We start from the raw sequence: 20,089 nt of genomic DNA on the forward strand, positions 1-20,089 counted from the left end.
CCGCCTCGCAGGGACGCCCGCGGGAGTTCGGTGGCCATTATTGCCCCCCAAATCTTTGTTCCTTCTTCCGGACCCACCTCCGGCCCACGGTGTCCGAGGTTAAATAGCGTTCTCACCAGCTGCCCTTCGGAGGAGGCTCCGGTGCCCTCGGGCTGCTGTCCCAGCCGTTGGGTCACCCCAACGAGCAGCGTCCGGCAGGCCGCGGGTCCTGCGCCCCGTCCCCTCTGGCCGCGATGGCCGCGCTCCTGCTTCTTCTTCTGCAGCTGCTCGCCTGCTGCCCCCGGGGCTCGGCGGCTTCCCCTGTCCGTCTCCAGCCGTCACCCCTGTGGGTCAGCTGCCCGGGCCCTCACGGCCAAGTCTTCCAGCGGCAGGACAACGAGCACAAGGTGTCGTGCTTGTGGAACAGCACCGTGACCCTGCATTACCAGCCCGCCCCAGGAGCAGGGCCGGAGGTAGAGAGGGAGGAAGGGCAGCGACCATCCCCACCTTGCTGCCTCTGGTACCTGAACTCGGGCTCCGTGAGGAACATCTCACGCTGGTCAGGCCAGGTGGTGCTGCAGACAGGACAAGCTCCCTCACCCGAGACCTCCAGCCTTCTTACGGTGCAGTGCTCGTCTGCCTCCTGCGCTGCACCCGAGTGTTTTCATCACAACGTGAGCGTCGAGATCTCAGTGCAGGATATGCGGCTGTTCGTGATTCGGCCGCAGACACCCATCATCCGAGTGTGGCAGCCGGTGGAGCTGGGCTGGTGTGCCCGCCTCAAGAGCGCCGGCTGGCAGTACCGCTTCAGGAGCCGGGGAGGTGTGCCCTCGACCCTTCTCCTTCCCAGCAGTGAGCACCAAGACACATCACCACCTGCTGTCTACCCAACAGCTGAGTTGCAAAAGACCTGTGCCACCTACTACAGCTACCGCTTGACTGTGTGCTACGGGCAGCCCGGGATCCACGTTGCTTTGGTCAGTATTGAGCAGATGCCTCACATGAGCTTCAACCTCTCTCTCAAGGTGGAGCGTGACTTGGTGCATGTCCTCAGTATCAGTTCCAAGCTCCTTAGTGTTGCTCAGCAGCCCCTCAGCTTATCCTGGTGGCTTCAGCCCCTTACCCTCAGTACACTTGCCTATAGACTGGTGGACACACAGGCTATAGGGGGTTGGCTCCGCTCCTACAGTTCATTTACGCTGCCGAGCAACTTCTGTTCTACATCTCAGAACTTGGATGAGACAGTGGTGGCCAGCGTTTACTTCCATGTTGATGGAAAGAGGTTTGAGGAATTGGCGGGGGAACTGCGCCTGTTCAATGGTACCCTGAGCTTAACTGCTGGCAAAGAGGCTCCCATCCATGTAAACCTTTATCCAGGGAAGACCAACAGCAGCACTTACATTTTCAGGTACAACCAGGGAACGTTTTACACATCTAAAGACAACAATGGCACTTTTTCCACAGATGGCCCTAACACACACACTGTGTTCTACCAATACAAGGAGCTCTCCTACTTACTCACCATACAGTTTCTGGCCTTACAGTGGTACAAGTTCAAAATGTACCTTTATTTGAATCAGAAAAAGTCTTTGATTAGGTCACTGCCAGAAAGAGACCTTGATGTCCATGTTTTCAGCAGTGGCCGTTCTTCTTTTCTGCAGAACTTTAGTTATTTAGTGTGGTTTATCCCCACACAACATCCAATGCTACAGTGTGAGTGGACCTTCTATCTGCAGCTTTTTGGCACAAAAAAAGACCATGTTGTCCAGAACAGCACATACACGTACAACAACCACGTAAAAAATGCCGCGCGTTTTGTCCGTCGTTCTGCTTTACCCTTTGATGCAGAGAAATACACGGGGTTTGTGGCAGAAGTGAACTGCACCAGCAGTGCACCTATACCGGCTCTTCTAAGTGTCAGGGTCAAGGACCATACTGCAAAAACCATAGAAGCTCCAGTGGTTTGTGCGAAAAGAGAATGTAGGATAACCAGGTGTTGGATTCAGAGACCTAATCCCAAATCCTTGATCTTGTTCAAGAAAAAGGCAGTAGAATTTTACCTCTTTACCAAGTTGGACATAGACTGCAACGTTGGCATAACTGTCAACATTTTATGGCATGTCTATCCTACCAAGGAATCAGGACCAGACTGGTCAAATCCAGTAAACACTTCTGTATTGTATGGCACAAAAATGGTACATTTAACTGTTCCCAAGAATGCTTTAGATTATGGGGTGTATCTGTTTCATTTCACTGCTGAGGTAATCCCAATTAGGTCCTCAACAGTCCTCAAGGCCTTTGATGTGATTTATGTTGCGATTGAGAAAGCTGATCTAACGGCAAATATTTCAGGAGGCTCGGTCCGCACAGTGGGTTTTTCTGAGAGCTGGACTCTTGATGGCTCTAAGTCCTCTGATCCTGATTCAGACGGAGGACAAATGAGATTTACTTGGTACTGCACTAAAGACTGGGAAGACTATAAAACCATGAAATTCAGCCTGAAAAACAGATGCCATCCACTCCAGAAGGATTTGAGATGGATAACACACTCAGGTCCCATTCAAACAATACCACCAGAATCCCTCCCAGGAAGCACCTTATACTACTTTCGCCTAGTGGTTCAAAAGGGCAAAAGGAAGGCTTATGCTGATCAAATTATAGAGGTGGATCCTGGCCCTCCACTCATTCTGAATGTGAGATGCATTGAAAACTGTGGTAGAAGTATAATTCCAACAGAGAGATTTTCCTTATCTGGAAAATGCTCAAACTGTAAACCAAGCAACAAGCCACTATATTACTGGTCCCTTTTTTCAGACACCTCTAAAGAAATTCATTTCGATTGGGATTCCAAAACATCAACAGGGAGGTTTGGGGCTTACATGTCTATACATGCTCTGACTTTCATGAAGCCTGCATATCAATCCTACGTACTTCACTTAAGCGTAACTACCTGGGATGGTAGGAGCTCATCCTCCACAATACCCTTCACAGTAAATATTCCACCTCGGGCCGGCAGGTGTAACATCAGCCCCCACTACGGCATAGCCTTTCTGACAAAATTTGTTGTTAAGTGTAGAGGATTTTATGACACCCAGTTACCTCTGACATATAAAGTGATACTAGCTTCTCACGTACCCGAAACGACCGCAGTAACTTCTGTGGCAGAAAACACGTTTGGCCCAATTCTGTACTATGGTTATGAGTCTACAACTCCTCCATCTTTTCTCCCAGTTGGAGACCCCTATCACAAGCACACTTTGACGCTTCATGTTCAAGTCCGTGATTTCCTCGGGGCATTTACCCAGGTGACTTTACGTGTCCACATGAAAAACCCACATAAAATTCAATCCCTTTCGGCTGTGTTTCATGAGCTGCTGGCGTCAGCAAACCGTTTAAGCGTGTCATCTGCTCAGCAGACTGGAGATGGTATTAGAGCTGGTTATTTGGCTTATCTTGCAGCCTCAGTCTTAAACTATATTATAGACATACCAACTGTCCAGCTCCCTCAGGCTCAGCTTCGGGAAAGAGTGGTTAATACAGCCTTGAGTATTTCAGTAAGGAGCATCATGGAAATCAACCAGGTAGCGGCTGTTCTTTCTGAAGTCACACAAGCAGTTGAGAGAATGAATATTAGGTCACAAGACCTTGCCATTGGGAAACTGACAGAAGTAACAAGAGCTCTGTTGAGACAGAGGCTTAGGAGCCGTTTGTCTGAGGAAGCAGAAATTCAGACCAGTGGAATACTAAAATGCTTGGCCCACATCTTGAGTTCTGACCTTCTGCGTCTCAAGAATGCCAGTGCAGATGGATTTAAAAATATTTTCTCTATCATGGAAGGTGTAATAGAGATAGTTTCCATGGGAAAAGTCCCCGAAGAAATAGAAACTCTAATGGAAACAGACTACTGGAATATCACTCTGGTGAAAAAGGAAGCCTGGAACATTACAGATTATTTGCCTACCACATACACCTGCCGCAATTGCTTTTTTCCTATAGTGAAACAGAAGGCAGATGGTTCAGCAGTGGTCCCAAATACTGTGGTTGCTACTGCCCTTCTTGAATTTGATGAGACCCCATTCCCTTGGTTAGGTTACACATCAGATATCATATCAGTAGTCATAGGGTATAAAGTGGCAGAGAGTACGCGTAATGGGGATCTAATTCCAATGAAGCCTGAAAAAGCAGACATTTTTCTTGCCAGGAGAGGTGGAATTACAGCTTTCAATATAGTTATGGGGCCCGATAAAACACAAGCTTACACAATTGGAGGATTTAGTTTTGAGCTCAATGAAACTACCACAAACGTATATTTCCAGATCATGACATCATTAAAAGTTACTTTCAGGGTACTGGTATTTGCAGGTACCAATCTCACTCATGCTCAGCCTGTGGCCTCGTTTTCTGCTTTTCACAACATGCCAACAGTTGCAAGTGGAAATGGGACAAGCACTGCTGACTGTAGCATTTCAGGTCCCTATATAGTCTGTCTCCCACAGTCACTGCTGAACAAAATACTGCAGGAAAGTGGACTGGACAGTCAGAACATCTCTGTTATCTTGGAGACACACTATGTCTTAAGGTACCCAAACCGGAAACTGGTGGACGTATGCATTTTTAATGACCGCTGCCTACATCTGGATGGGGTTGAAGGTGAGTGGAACAAAGACACATGCAGGATTGGCTCCTTGACCGACTGGGAGAAGATACACTGTGTCTGTGACTCCAAGCAGACTCGCCAGCGTCTGCCAAGCCTTCCATCATCCAACATCAAGTTCCTGGCAGCCAAAGTAGTAGTTCTTCCCAACACAGTAGATCTGGGGAGAGACCTGATAGCAGACATACCTAAAAACCCACTGACCCTCATAACAGTGCTCTCTATTTTTGCCATCTTCTTGTTTTTGTGCTGCTGGGCTATAGGAAAAGACAGGGTTGAGAAGGAGATCAAGTACATTATCGTCCTGCCAGACAACGAGGCCTCCGACGAAGGGAGCTTTCTGGTCACTTTGTACACAGGCAGTCGCTGGAATGCTGGGACCACAGCAGAGGTCTTTCTACAGCTCATCGGCCAGTACGGCAGGAGTAAATTCCGTTGTTTATGGCACCAGCCTTCTCCAGCTTTCCAACGGGGAAGCATTGATTGCTTTCTGGTAACTACTAAGAAAAACTTGGGAGATATTAGATCCTTCAAGCTCAGGCTCAGTGATGAGGGCAAATCGCCATCCTGGTTCGTAAGCAGAGCTGAAGTTGAGGACATGTCTACCAGGAAGGTCTGGTTCTTTCTGTGCAGAAAATGGCTTTTCATTGACAAGAACAATCCCTCACGAGACTGGAAATTTTCTGTCGCAGACCCCGAGGTACCTCTACCCAAATTGGACTATTTTCTTATCAATTTTAACAGGAGACTGACCGAGTACCATCTATGGCTCTCAATTTTTGCTCCTGTCATCACTGGGGCTTTCACCAGGTTCCAAAGGTTGTCTACATTTTTAGCAGTAATATTATTCAGCTTTCTTGTTAACATTATGTTCTTTAATGCTGAAAAGGATGAAGAAACTCCAATATACCTGAGGTATTTGAGGTCAATAACAGTAGGAATTGAATGTGCTTTGCTTACCCTCCCTGTGGAAATGTTAATAATTGCCTTATTTAAGTATTCCCAGAAGGATCCTCCTCCTGTTGTGACTAAGATGTACCCAAAGGTAGACTCTAGGTACTGGAATAATTGCATAATATCTGAAAAAGATGCAAATGTAATTGACACAGACGAGCAGACAGTAAGTGTGAGTTCCCCTCAGACGGGTAAAGGGTCCCAGAAGTCAAGTTCCAATTTGACAGAAGGGGGCTTCTTTTCCAAAGGAAGGACACTAAGCACTACCATCAGGCAGCTCCGCAAGATCCCAGACACTGAGCCCTTGCTGTGCTGGTGGTGGGTCTGTGTGGCCTGGGCACTGGTTCTGGGCATAACTGTGCTCTCCTCCTTCTTCATTGTGCTCTATGGTTTGTCCTATGGCTACCAGACTTCCCGGGAGTGGCTCATAGCATCTGGAACCTCCTTTCTTGAGAACCTGTTTTTCCATTCAATTCTGAAATCCTTGCTTTTCTCAGCTATAAGCTCAATTCGCGCAAAATACCTTGAAGACATCAGATGGGTAACTCAGGAAAAGCATGTGGAGGTTAGCTCAGCTGAAGAACCTGAGAGAGTTACCTGAAATTTGTTGATGATGAAAGCAAACATGCTGAGAAGGGCAAAATTTAAAATAAATGCACTTATTTTCGTTGAAGACTTAATCCATCACCTTGTCTTTTTATCACTGCTATTAAATTTTGCATATCCCACTGAGAATGCCAGCGGTTTCCAGTACAGCCAGTTCCCTGAGGAGAAGCTGTTTTCAAAAAACTTGTCCCACCCAAGTTTTGTGACTAAGCATGACCTTGTCTCTCACGGCAGTATCAGCTCCTCTGCCCAGCTCGCAGAGGTGATGCCCACGGAGCCAGCTCCGTGCTGAGCACGGCTCTCACCTCAGGCTGAGCACATGCTGATGTACGAGCGAAAAATACCCTGAGGGCTGGAAACATCGGCGTGTCCATCCTGAGGGCCGGGACACGCCGGGAACGCCTGGGTGTCCATCCTGAGGGCCGGGACACGCCGGGAACGCCTGGGTGTCCATCCTGAGGGCCGGGACACGCCGGGAACGCCTGGGTGTCCATCCTGAGGGCCGGGACACGCCGGGAACGCCTGGGTGTCCATCCTGAGGGCCGGGACACGCCGGGAACGCCTGGGTGTCCATCCTGAGGGCCGGGACACGCCGGGAACGCCTGGGTGTCCATCCTGAGGGGCGGGACACGCTGGGGACACATGGGTGTCCATCCTGAGAGCCGGGACACGCCGGGAACGCCTGGGTGTCCATCCTGAGGGGCGGGACACGCCGGGAACGCCTGGGTGTCCATCCTGAGGGCCGGGACACGCCGGGGACACATGGGTGTCCATCCTGAGGGGCGGGACGCGCCGGGAACGCCTGGGTGTCCATCCTGAGGGGCGGGACACGCTGGGGACACATGGGTGTCCATCCTGAGGGGCGGGACGCGCCGGGAACGCCTGGGTGTCCATCCTGAGGGGCGGGACACGCTGGGGACACATGGGTGTCCATCCTGAGGGGCGGGACGCGCCGGGAACGCCTGGGTGTCCATCCTGAGGGGCGGGACACGCTGGGGACACATGGGTGTCCATCCTGAGGGGCGGGACACGCCGGGAACGCCTGGGTGTCCACCAGAGCCGGAGCAGGGAGTGAGGGAAGGCAGGACGCGTTCACGAGCGCACAGCGCCCCCTGCCGGCCGCCCGGCGCGCCCCGCCCCTGTCCGGGAGGGCCGGGAGCCCCCGCGCGGTCCCGGAAGTGCTCGGTGGGCAGCGCTGTGGGGAACGGGAACGGGGAAAGGGGAAAGGGGAAAGGGGAAAAGGGAAAAGGGGAAAAGGGAAAAGGGTGGCCCCGGGTGGAAGGTGGGCGCCGGAGGGAACTGGAGCCGGCGGGAAGCGGGAATCGGGAGGTAAACAGGAGCACGGGACAGAACCCGAAATGGGGGGTGAGGGCAGGGAGAGACACAGGAACCGGGAATCGGGGAGCAAAGGGGAGATGGGGAGGGGATCGGGGAACGGCAGACGGGAGCGAAAGGAACTGGGGTGAGGGTGGAAACGGGGACCTAGGGAGAGCCTGAGGGAGCTGGGAACCAGAAGGACGGCGAAGGGAACCGGGAATTGTGGGCAAAGAGGAGCGGGGCCGAGATCCCATACCAGAAATATTTTCCTCATGCCTTAACTTCCCGTGTAAATTAAGGACAAAGAAGCTTTTTCAATTAAAGCATTAGTGATACCTTGTCTCACTTTGTGTCTTTTCTCAAACAGAGTCGCTACAAATATGACAAGGTTATGCCAAGAGACTGATGAACGCTCGCCTAAAAGTTTTATTTTGCCCAGATAGAGCAGTCTGAGGTTGTTCAGACCGAAGAAGGTTTTTGTTTGATGATAGTTGTAGGAAAATACTTGGATTCTGCTGGAAAGGTGACTTGTAATGGAGATGTGCTCCCCAGGCTGGTTGAGATACCAAGCTCTCTAGCCTGTGCATCACCTTTGCACTGATCTGTTGATTAAATCAGTGTTTTTACTAGCACAAAAATTGCTATACCAAGAAAGGTGCAAAAAGCCCCAAAATCCCCAATAGATAGGCAAAACCTGAGATTTGGATTAAGAAAGAAATTAGTTATCTATATGTTTGCAATGGTTTGGGCTTCTTTGTTCTTTAGTCCGGGCCTGGATAAAGCAAGAGAGGCTTGGCCAGTGTTTTTTGCTTCTTTTGTCAGAGCCTAGTGATAGCATTTTCACCTCTCTTTCTGTTTTCTTTTTTGTTGCCCATCTAACACCTGAACCATGCTGCCTCCTTTGAAGTCTGCTTTTAACTACAGGCCATAATAACTTTGCACTACACCTTCTCCCCCAGCTGTTTGTTTATTTGGTCATAATTTCCCCAACATGAGTGAAGTTATTACTCATTAACCATGCTTGGAGCTATGTGTATGTGCAGGAAGGAAGCACACATTTAAATCAAGCATGAAACATCACGGTGTTTTTAAGCCTTGTCTACCTAGACCTATAGCCAGCTCTGAAAAACATGGACAACTATTTCTGTCAAGATCCCATCAGCTCTGCTGCTTAATTAGCTCTACTCTGAGCCCACACTTTCTTTTTGGACCTCAGTGAAATCTTAGTCAGACCTCTCTGTGTTTGCTGGACAGATGGAGATCTAAAGCCAAAGAAAAGTTTATTAAATATCTGTGGCATATTGAGGATGCTGCCAGCATATGTTTCTCAGTGTCCTACAGGGAATTATGGAAGTGGTTCTTGGGTATGTGCCTTGATTCCTCTTTTATGCATAGGTATTCAAAGAAGGGCAACCTCAGTACCTACATCTTTTTTAGGCAAAGTAATCCAAGTACTAATTGGAAAGCCAAGTCTTTCTGACAGGGCGAACAGAGTAACCTGAAAACATTGCTAAAAATTCAGGAAGTCCTGTACCTGCCTGAATTCACCTTGTTTCCTATTGCTACTTGGCTAGATGACAGGAATTTGGCTAGAAAATAGGAATTTTGTATAGATGTATGTCAGGAAGTTTGGAAGCTGCTAACCCCTGACTAAAAGACTTAATTTCCACTGTAAACTGTAACCAATGAAGTGACCTTGGTGTGAAGGTGTGAAACAAGGAACCTGTTTGCAAATTCCCAACAAGTGCCCTGGAAAAGAAAACTTTCTGAGGGTTGGGTGACCATGGGCTTTGCTCTATGAGATGTGCTGCCAGTGGATCTCTCTGGTGCTTTCCTGTGCTTACTGTTCACACCAGATGGGACAACAAACCTTGAGGAGTATGTCCCAGAGGAAATGAGCATGGCTGCAGAAGGTGTGCTGGGCCATGTGCATGCAGAAGTTTTAGGTATAGTAGGGAGAGGCCTGTCTTTATTCCCAGGTTTTCTTGAAGCTGGCACTCTTCACCCCATACTCCTCACCCCTGTGGTAGTTTTGTTTGCTTTTCCTTCTGGATAGTTTTACTTCATTCTGCAGTCCCCAGCTCAAGCTCAGTCCTAACAAACCGAGAGATGCAGTCATGCTTTATTGGAAAGAATTCCCTTTCCCAGCTCTGTTAACGCTGAACATCTTCCTGGTCACAGGAGAAAGTGGGCACCAGCTCTACAGCATGGACATTGTCACATGCAACTCCATGTCATGGGACTGAGTCTTTCCTTACAGTGCCAGCTTTGCTTTCTGTGGGGAGATTAATCACTGAAGCTGTATTTCTTCCTTTCAGGATTATGTCAAATGGCAGGGTTTTATTTCCTGAAATACTGTGTTAGCCTCTCCTCCTGTATTTCCACAAAATCTTGGTGTTCCTATTTTTGGACTCTGTTGGAAAGTATTGCACTAAGTTTAGATTGTGCTTAACCAAGCTGATACTTTCAGTGGTACGTATGTGGCCCTGCACTTAACTTTTTTAAGAACAACTTAAAAAGTAATGGTCATCACTTATATATTAATAGAGCAACTTGCTCTTCCCCACTATGGCTATTAATGTAACAAATTTCTAATAGGGAGCTGCAGTTTGGAAGGGAGACGAAATGAGTTCAGGACAGAGGGTTGCTGTGGTTGTAGGTTGATTTTTTTTATTGTGACTGAACCAGAAGGAGATTTAATGAAATCTGACCTCAGGTTTGGTTTTTCCATTTTGGCAAAGAATAAGTGTTCTGTGATCCAGAACTGATGATCACTTCAGCAACACTTCAGTGTTTGGATCTCTTGTGTTATGGGGAGGTGATGTCTTGTGCAGCCTTCCTGTGTGAAGCTTTAAATTCTCACCTAATTTGAGGTTCTTACTAAATGCTGCCTAATTTAGAGCAGGCTGCATGCCATCTCTGAATAAAAGACACTTAGGCTTGGTTTCTTTTGAGTGTTGGTTTCTCAGCTGTGTTAAATCATGGGTCTTAGGTATACATGCCTTTTTGAGATTCATCGTGTGTTCAGAAAGCCTTTTTGCCTAATGAAGGGGTTTGATTTGCCTGTGCTACTCCTCTTTCCCTACAACTGTTCAGAAAACACCCTGGCTTTCACATCTGTGACCACCTAGACTGTTTATCCTTCTGCTGCCATGGGGAATCCATGCAAGCTGTTGTTCAGGAGCGGGGCTGGGGGCCTGCTCTGTGACCCATTGGCTAGAGGGAAGCCTGCAGGGATCTCTGTTCCTTCCAAGCAGAGAAAGCATAGCAATGCCAGCACAACCCCCCAGCCTGGGGAAAAGGGTGCTGCAAATCAAGGTTTAATTCAATCAGGTGATCTTTGGGAGGGGTGAGTAAGGATGAAAGTTCTGAATGGTCATGCTTGGTGATATTACAGTCCTGGGCTAATTCGTGCTGAACCCAAGGTAAATCACCTGAAAAGAAGAGCTGGGAGGCAGGCACAGGTGATCTAAACATGCCTTCAGGGCTGTAGCATGAAGGAACTGGAGGAAGAAAGTTGTTCACCTGGGGATTAACTAGCAAGTAAGAAGGTTCTGCTGTTTTATCTGCTACCTGATCAATTAGGCAGCAGATTGTTTTTCTGAAGAAGGCAAGTGCATTGCTGGTGCTGAAGTGTATTTAAATATCTGTCATATTCAACACTGGGACATGCCAGGGTATGAACTCCTGCCCTTCTATTAGAGAGCACTCTTACCTGTAGAAAATCGAGCTGTGAATATTTTAATAGATTATTGTCATCAACAGTGGATATTGCAGGAAAATCCTGGTAGGTAAAAGAAACAAGGGTTTTGTAGGAGAGGATTAAGGGTGTGTCAATGTCAGCTTTATCTGACAGCCTTTTAAATCAAGTCTGCATCTGTTTATAGGCACTTTGTTTCTTGTATGGTTTCTCTAGATTATCAGTGACTCAGAAATACAGGAGGAGTCTCCTGTGGGGTATTAAGAGGGGCTTAACCTATGCATTGTAAATACTTGTGCTAATGAGGTTTGAAGCAAAGAAAATCAGATTACTTATCTGTGCTGCTACTTTGCCACTGACCCTGACAATTTAAGGGTGATTTATGATTTCTGGCATGCCTTCCAGGCCTCTTAGCAGAGTGCTCCAAGCAGAATTGCCCTGAAGTCTTTAGGAGTCTCCAGAGAACTGGACTGAGAGCCATTTCCCCATGTCTGTATCAGGTATCAGCTGCAGACAGCATGGAGAAACAGTCTTTCAGCACTACTTAGCCCATGCCTTTCTTCTACTGCATTTATTTCCTTACTGTGGCACTGAAATCTGTGTGCTTCACCTTTTGCCAGGACATGTGAGCCAACCTCACACATGCCCTGCAGCACTTTGAGCTTGAACTGGCAGGTTTCTGTGGAGCATGTTAGTTCAGTGGTTACCCAAGCATGTGGGTAACTGCGCTCTTTCCAGAAGAGCTGGGCATGTGCATCAAGTAAGGATGTGTTCAAGTACCTTGTGGCTTCCAGTCAGAGTGGAAAATGCTTGGGCAGAATTCAGTTCTAGACAAGCTGTTGTCAAAGACCTGTTCAGCGTGTCAGCCAGACAGACTTGTGACGTTACTGGGACATGGTGCTGCTTCAGAACATACCAAGGTAAAAACAAAATAGTGGTAGCACCTGGTGATGATTTGGGCTGCTCGTGGTCACAAATTTGCCTGTCATTATTAAGAAGGGATTAGTGCCCTAGACTTTCTCCTCAAGAGATCCTCTATCCTGCTGCTGGTTTGCTAGAGAGAAATGAGTTCTCACTCTGCTTCATGTGTCTGGAGGGCAGACAGACACCTGTCACACTGTCAAATCCCCCTAAGATGGTGTGTAATGCCAAATCAATGAGCTGACCAATGCAATAAAGCAGTGTCTGGCTCAACTGGGTTTATGACAGAAAGACATGGTTATTCAAAGCAAATGAACTTTTTGGAAGTGACTCTGTGAGAAAGGGCATCTCTGGACTTGTCTGCTTGGTGGTTTAGACTAAAGGTGTAAAGCACATGCATAAACTTGCCATTAAATACCTTTCTTCAGAAGGAAATGGCTTTACTTTGTTGTATAGCAAACTTTACTTCTTAATGGGAGCATTTACACTGAAATCTGTGTGTTCATTGACCTCACACCTTTAGTCAGAGACTTGAACTTTCCCAAGTGCTGTGTAGACAAACTCTTGGGACAAATGATGTTCCCAGTGAAATAAAATTTGGTACAGCTGCTACCAGTGACTTGTAAGCTGGGAGTAAGATGGAAAGCGTCATAAATTCATCTGTGCCTTGCAGGCAGGATCATATGCTTTTCAACTGGCATAGCCAAAAATGTGTTTGGACATAGATATCATTCCTTCCCAGTGGTAGGCATTGAACAGATTCTGTTCTACGTGCCGATGCTCTGCGAGAGAGCAGGTGTTTCTATATCTAAAGTACTTCAGCTCTGAACCCAGGGCTGTTATTTTAACTTGGGATCAGGACATATGAATTCCAAAGTCTATGACCCTCACTGCCATAAATACTTATTTTTTGTTGTGGTGGTTCTTGGTGTTTTGCACTATTTTAAAGAAAAAGTCACCATTATAGCTTCTCTATTTGATTCAAGTGACTTTCCATATTCCTTTGAGGTTTATGATTTCTCCTTTTTAAGGCAGACTGATTACAAAAAACTGCATACAAGTGTGGATCTGAATCTCATTCAGTCAAGTGGGTATGTTGGTATTTCTGCTGGATACCTGCAGAAAAGGTGAAGTCAGATATGTCAGGGGGACCTAGCTGGTATTCCTAAAGTGCAAGGTTCAAAAAGTAGACTTCTTGCCTGAGTAAGTGCATAGCTTGAAGAATCTAAATTACAATATACAGGGAGAAACAGGTAGCATGTACATGCCATACAACTGACAAATCTGAAAGCACTTGAGTTAATTAAATGCTCTCAATCATCCCTGTGAGGTAGGGAAAACACATAATATCCAAGGGTCATATCATTTGTGAAAAAAATATAGTATCCTGAGGTGTTCTCAAGGTGAATATATTTATTAATCCAGTGTCTAGCCCCATTTGTGTTACATCTGAAGAACTCTGTGCTAATGAAATGCCAGGAATGATGAGGAATGACTGGTAGTAAAGGAGTGATGAGGTAAGGGAGATTATTCCAGAATTAAGTTTCAGGGTTTTACACACTAGGACTTTCTGACCTGGGTGTCTGTCATGAAGCCTCTGTAGCCTCTGAGGATCTCCCTGGTTTTCTGGAACATTAGATGACAAGTAGTCCCAGCTCTGCTTCACCTTGCCCCTAGTTCACCTTGTCAGCAGATGTCTCTGAGGATTCAGTTTCACTCTGTTGGGCAAGCAGAAATAGCAGCTTACTGTCACTAAAAGAGGGATGTGCAGGTCCCTCATCTCAGCCCTGCCTTTCTGCTGGTGCTGCAGTTCTGACTCTTACCTTGTGCTACTGTTAGCAGCTGTTGGATCCCTCTGCAAGCCAATGTAGTTCCTTAAAAGCAATAAGGAAAATATTGGAAGAAGAAAATTAAAAAGTATCTTTTGTTACTGCATTAGTAACTAATGTGATCTAGTAAGACTGAAACCATGGACCAAGGTATTGGGTGTTGGATACCAGCTGCCAATTCTCTGTGTTTTGGGATGTTTTAGATCACCTCTGGAGCCAACCTGTAGGCTGCATGGCCACCAGATGGGCATTCAGGTTGGAGGGTGTTAGGTGCTTCTGGAGCACATCTTTTGGTTTATTTTTTCTGAAACCCTCTGGTTTATGTACTGTGAAATTGCTCTGTGGTGCAAACCTGTGGGGTAAGGAGGGACAGTCAGGCGATTTGTCCCCAAAGAAAGACCCTGAGCTGAAGCATAAATAGAGGCATGGCCTTGATGAACTCATGCATAAATAGGGACATGGCCTGAGTAAACTGAATCAACTCTGCAGGGAAAGTCTCTGGCTCAGAGCTGGAAGAGTGGGAATGCCCTGCTGTCCTTTGGCAGGCTGTGGATGTGCTCAGCTGGGAGCACATGGTAGAGGGTGATTCCATTGGCCTCATTTCCACAGAAAGCCAGATGGGAACAGGAAGCCAGGGGTAAGCTTCCAAAACTCTATTCCAAGGTGAACCAGAAGCAAAAAAAAAAAAAAAAAGACAGTCTTTTCATTGCAACACTTACCTTCCTGGTACCTGCCTCCTGAGTGGAGTCCCAAAGCCTTTCACAGCTCCAGTTTGAGGGAGGAGATGGGCATTGCAGAACTGGATTGGAATTCTGCACAGCAGCAGATAGGCAACAGTGCTCTGGGAAGCACTTAGGGAGTACAGACCTCAGTTGAGCAGAGAGTTTTCAAGCTCACAGCCATGTGTTTTGTCACCTGAGTTATTTAATGGATGTTCCAAATTAATAGGTGAACTTTATAGTTAGGCTCCCAGTCTGCAATTTATAGACCTGTCCAAGGAATTGGAAAATTTAACTGGGACATGGGAAACCAACTTGACTGGGGAGAAAATATTTACAAATCAAGGTTTGCAATTGTCAGTTTTTTGCTGGGTTTTATTTGCAAAGCCAGATGTCTTTAATCTTCTTGTAGATATGTTCCCAGCATTGCATTTTGAAGCTGCAAGATTTTTTTTGTGTGTGTTTCTTGCAGATAGCTTAAAAATGGGTGCTCCCAAAGAAGTTCAGACACCAGGAGAGTTCAAATGTGAGCTGTGTGACTTATCAGCCCCGCACACACACTATGGGCGGACGCCACAATACTCAACTCTCAGTTGTGTAAGTGCCCTCTGAGATCACAGACTTCATTTCTGCTATGAGCATTAGAATCCTGGTAGTGTGCACTTGCATGAGCCCAATAATGTGCTCTACTGACCCTGAACATAACACTTGGTACTTAAAGTGATCTCCGTTTTTCCAAGTGGAAGGAGTGTTAAAAGTTGTCAGTGTTGGTAGGAAAGACAATAATCAATTTTTGTACCCTGCTTAAAACCATGCAAAAATTTGCATTTAACCTAATTCCTAGCCCCACTGACAACTCCACTCTATCAATATTTTCTTGCTAGAATACTGCTGACTGACAGCCTGGCATTTCTGAGAATAGCCCTTCCCCCACTGAAGCCTTCCTCAGCTGAACAACACACAGCATGAATGAAATATATATGGCAAAACCACTTCTTAAGAGCTATTTGGCATGATGGAGACTTTTGACTAGCAGTGCTTTTTTGGGTGGATTGGACAATCACGTGTCAGACTGTGTGACATCAGTGTGTGTGGATGTTCACTATGTATTTAGATTTTCAGGGACCAAAGCCTTTTCTCCCTCTGCTAAGTAGGGATGGTTTGACCAGAAATCATTCAGTTACAGCTGTGTTTGCAGACATTAGACCCCCTGTAAAATAAAATGCTGCTTTAAATGCATGAGTAGCTTGGTGGAGGCCATCATGGCAGACATGATCAGGAACTCTCTGGAGCTGGAAGTCAGGCATGTACTCAGCATTTCACCCCAATAAGACTGCTCTGTTTCCTAAAGAATGGAAATAGCTGTTTATCACCACCTGCTGCAGCTGTTGTCCTTGGGCAGCTGTCTTTTTATCATTCCAAATCCCACAGTGCTACTGGTTTTCCCTCTTCTACTCAGCAGAGCAATGGCTCACCTTTGATCAGGTCCATTTCTGAAGACTCTGAATCTTAGTTTAGGTTATCCAAGCTCAGTGTTAACATCCCAGCTTTATTTGGATTGCTCAAGTGCCAAAAGCAAAAGAATAATGCTGAAGCATCACACTTCTGTAGATGCTTTTAAGAAACAGCCTTCACACCTCATCTTTCTTGGCTTGCTCACGTGTCCGGAATGCAGTGCTGCAGGAAATGTGCTGGACAGGGAGCCTTGTCCAGTGGCTCTGCACTGATGAGAGCTGGGAATCCTGCAAGAGGAGCTTTGCAAACACAATCCTGTCTTTGTACCCAGGGACTTGTTGACAGGGTGATCTGCCATGGTAAGGTACCTGATCTTTCCTGATAGTGGAAGGCTCTGGCCATATAATTTTCTGTTTGAGTGGACAGAAAAAGGAGATAGGAACACAGTGCTGGACACACTCCTACACACACTTGTGTGTGTACAGAGGCAAGGAGAAGGCAGTACAAGATGACAGAATACCTTTTATCCATATTACTACCATAATCCAAGTTTGACTTAAGCCCAGGAGTAAGTCAGGTGCCCTTGCTGCCCTGTGCAGACAGACACTCAACTGGCTTCTGTAATAGTTTGCCTGGAGCTCCCAGAAAAAAGAAAGCTTTAGATTTTCCCAAGCAGGTTGCCAAATTACTAATAAATGCACTCCCTCAACACCAAGCAAGCAGCACAGTCTGTGCCATAAAGTGAGCATGCTAGAGGTAACTGCAAGGCTCTCTACTGGTAGCTCCTGCTTTCAGGAGTTGGGGAGCCTCAGCTTTACAGCAGTGACATAACCAAGAGGAGTAAAACCTTTGTATTTTATATTCACATGCATGCAGCTTTGGAAGACAGTTTCTGATTAAAAGCTGTACAATTGAAATGGTGACTTGACAAAGTACTGAAGTTGGCTATGCTAAGGAGTGCCTGTCATAAAAAATAGAAGATAATTACTTTAAGGTAGAGGATTGGGAAAAACTTAGTAAGATGCATTGAGAGGAGGCTTACCAGTTGCTCTACTTTTGGAAGAAAGATAGAAAGTGCAGTGTAGGACTGAAGGCAGCTGCAGAGTTGAAGGTTTTGAAGAGAAAAGGAGCTGTACAGCTGCTGCCTTGCCTCACGTACAACAGCAGGATGAGCAAATCAAGTAGAAAAGGCTGATAACTTTCCAGCCTCCACAATTTCTCCCTCTCAGCCATCTCCTACCATGAAGTATACACTTAAAAGCCTGAAATTATTCTTTTGCAGGCTTTTGAAAAAAGCCTGTGTCGTGAAGGATCCTATCACCCATGACAGAGACAAGTTCCTCATCGCTGGGTCTCGTTGCAGTTTGTGTAGCAGAGCAGTGTGTGTTGGTACAGTACAAACAAAACAAGCTGCTTCAATCATTTCTCTTTGTTCCAGTCCTGGTGACCTGTCAGAAAAAGATCAAGCAGCAAAATCCCAAACAATCCATTTTCAAGGCAAACCATTCTCTCTTGTCCTACCACTGCATGTATGGTAATTGTACATAATTGTATATTCTTGTGGATGCTGCCAGATTAAGCTCTCAGTATTAAATTAAATTGATCCACAACTATTCTATTTATCTGTGTTCTATTTACAGATGAACACAGTACAGCCTCTCAAGCACAAGGAGGGCTCTTTTCTACTTCCTTTGCACCAGGAAATGCAAGGGCAATATAAATAACACTATAAGGGGAGTATAGATCACACACAGTGGGGTTTTTTATCTGTAAAGGGAATATAAATGTCCACAGATTGTTAGGTTTACACTCACAGGGCTGTCATCCTATTTGCAAAAGGTAATGTTTAAAGTGAGCAGGGAAGAGAGTTGTACCATGCTTGCTCTCTGAAGAAGAATTAATTTAGGTAGCAGCTGGAAGGCAACCTTAAACTGTGAAATCTGAGTGCAGTCCAGAAAGGTGGTGTAAAATTACTGGTCTTAATTCCTTCTTCTCAGGGCGGAACTGGCCCCTTTGTTTGCTGTGAGTCTCAAATTTTGGGAGTTGGGCAGACACAGCCATAAGGATTCTGACACACTTGGCCCAATGTAGTTGCTATTCTGACTTGTGGGCAGTCAGCAGCAAGGATGGGCTAAGAGGAGCATACAGTAACACCTTTCTTCTAATTGGGTTTATTTCCTTGTTCAAGAAATTTCTTACCCAGGTTTGTCAGGTATCCAATTTCAGGAAAAAAAAGGTTTAATAATTGAATGGTGCAGCAACAGGAACAGCTCAGGCTGCTTCCTCCAGGAGGGAGGAATGATGGAACCCCTGGACTTTTATACCGCTACAGTCTGTGAACCCATTCCTGTGGGGAATTTCAGGTCTGGGGTTTTCCTGCTGTTCACTTGCTCCTGCAGAATCTCAGGGTGACCAGTCCTCTCCCAGACTGTGATGTAGGGCCCTGAGCCCTTTTTTAGGAAAAGGATCAGTGCCCCTTCCCGGCTTGTTGCTGGGGCTTCAGCTGCTTCCTACCTTCCATGGCACAATGTGCAGCTGGCATGGGAGCTTGCATACTCAGCTACCTGCACTGGGAATATTTCTCAACATCTTATCTCTGAAGTCTCTTCTGACATTTAAATGAAAATCACCAAAAGTGATTGCAGCTCAGAGGGTTTTTTTTTTTTTTTTTTTTTTTCCTATTCTGAAGTTACAAGGGGAGTTGTAGGTTCTGGCTAGGTGAAGTGCCAGCATTCCCTGGTTGTGGTGGCTGGGCTCAAGTTTCCAGAGCCAGGTTGCTCAGCTCACATGAGCAGGATCTTCCCTGCTGTCCCTGCGGTGGCAGGGGCTGGCTCCCTCCAACACAGAGCTCAACGAGGAGCCAAGTGCAGCTGCTCAGAAAGTTCGAGCTTAGGGGCTTGATTCCTGCCTTGGCATGCCAGGTTGACCCTTCCTTTTAACAGCAGAGCATTGGCAACACTGACACATTCGGGACAAACTTGAGTGCATTTAACTGTTTTCATTCCCAAATGAAGTGTCTTGAATTTAGGAAGGATTCAGCAGATATTTCCAAGTGAGGCAGTTGAGCTGTCAGAGCATTTCAGCCTCTCAGGGTCTTTGCACACACTGTGCTTTTCTGAATGAAAGTGGGGCTTTTTCTTTAAAAACATGTGTTTGTTTCAGTTAACCTAAACCTTGGCAATGAATAGAAGATACTTGCAGTGAGCTAATGGAAGCCTCTAATCTTTTTGAAAGTCCTGCTTATTTTGCCTGTTGTGGAAATTTGTCAGTCATTTACTGCTTGCTATCTGAGTTTTCAAGATTCTCCTGATGGTATCACTCGAAGTAAAACATTGATTGTAAATAATTGAGAATAAATTTCTGGCCAAACTGGCCAGGCCAGATAATGAATCACACATATGACTATGGTTTCAAAATGAATTTAGCAATACTGCTTAGGTAACATTGAAAGAGACCTGCAGAAATTTTAATTAGAGCTTTAAACACCCACACCACAAAGTAAGTAAACACATACTATTCCTCTTCATGTAGGGAAAATTAAAACTCCAGAGAAGTAAAAACCCATCCAAGGCAATAGAAAATTAGGACAATATCTTTGTATTGGTTGTGGTTCCTGCTTGTGTTTGACCCAAGTATATCAGTTCACTCTTGAGCTAAGTGTTAAAACATAGGAATTGAAGCTGAAGAAAATCACACTTTCTTGGATCAATTTGAGAGACAGATTTTAGGCTTTTCATGAGACACCCCATGCTAGCTGAAGTGTATTTCCTTACAGTTGCTGTGCCAATAGAAGTCATGACTTAGCAACTGTTCGGTATAGTGCTCATAAACTTAAATATCTCCAAATATCCTCTGAAGTTTCATTCAGTTAATTTACTTCAGTCATTTTGTAGCCTGTATCACCCTGCTCAAGTCTTTTATCAGAGTGCCTTGGTAAGTGCCATTAGTTCCAACC

The 20,089-nt window shown here is 46.1% G+C and overlaps 2 protein-coding genes across 4 annotated transcripts in view; both read left to right on the top strand.

Moving 5' to 3' along the window:
* Positions 1 to 25: 25 nt before the first annotated feature.
* PKDREJ (polycystin family receptor for egg jelly) lies at positions 26 to 6,888 on the top strand. Its single transcript, XM_033056868.1, has one exon. It carries the CDS (start codon positions 234 to 236, stop codon positions 6,186 to 6,188), a length of 5,955 nt encoding a protein of 1,984 aa, XP_032912759.1. The 5' UTR covers positions 26 to 233; the 3' UTR covers positions 6,189 to 6,888.
* A 555-nt stretch (positions 6,889 to 7,443) lies between these two features.
* Positions 7,444 to 20,089, top strand: part of CDPF1 (cysteine rich DPF motif domain containing 1) — a 31,569-nt gene continuing 18,923 nt past the window's right edge. For 2 of the 3 annotated variants that reach the window (XR_004417629.1, XR_004417628.1), the window contains exons 1-2: positions 7,444 to 7,522; positions 15,152 to 15,276. Coding sequence is in view for 1 of the 3 variants with exons in the window: in XM_033057133.1 (XP_032913024.1) it covers positions 15,163 to 15,280; positions 17,011 to 17,022; positions 17,431 to 17,528 (228 nt within the window). In the remaining 2 variants the exon portion in view is untranslated. Of the gene's footprint in view, positions 7,523 to 15,151; positions 15,281 to 17,010; positions 17,023 to 17,430; positions 17,529 to 20,089 lie in introns of all 3 variants that reach the window. The other variant, XM_033057133.1, reaches the window with a different exon arrangement.

The sequence above is a fragment of the Catharus ustulatus genome, chromosome 4, assembly GCF_009819885.2.
Source record: "Catharus ustulatus isolate bCatUst1 chromosome 4, bCatUst1.pri.v2, whole genome shotgun sequence".
In the NCBI taxonomy this organism is placed as follows: Eukaryota; Metazoa; Chordata; class Aves; order Passeriformes; family Turdidae; genus Catharus; species Catharus ustulatus.

Excerpts from the sequence above, each read along its gene's own strand:
- PKDREJ (XM_033056868.1), top strand. The coding sequence starts at position 234 with ATGGCCGCGCTCCTGCTTCTTCTTCTGCAGCTGCTCGCCTGCTGCCCC.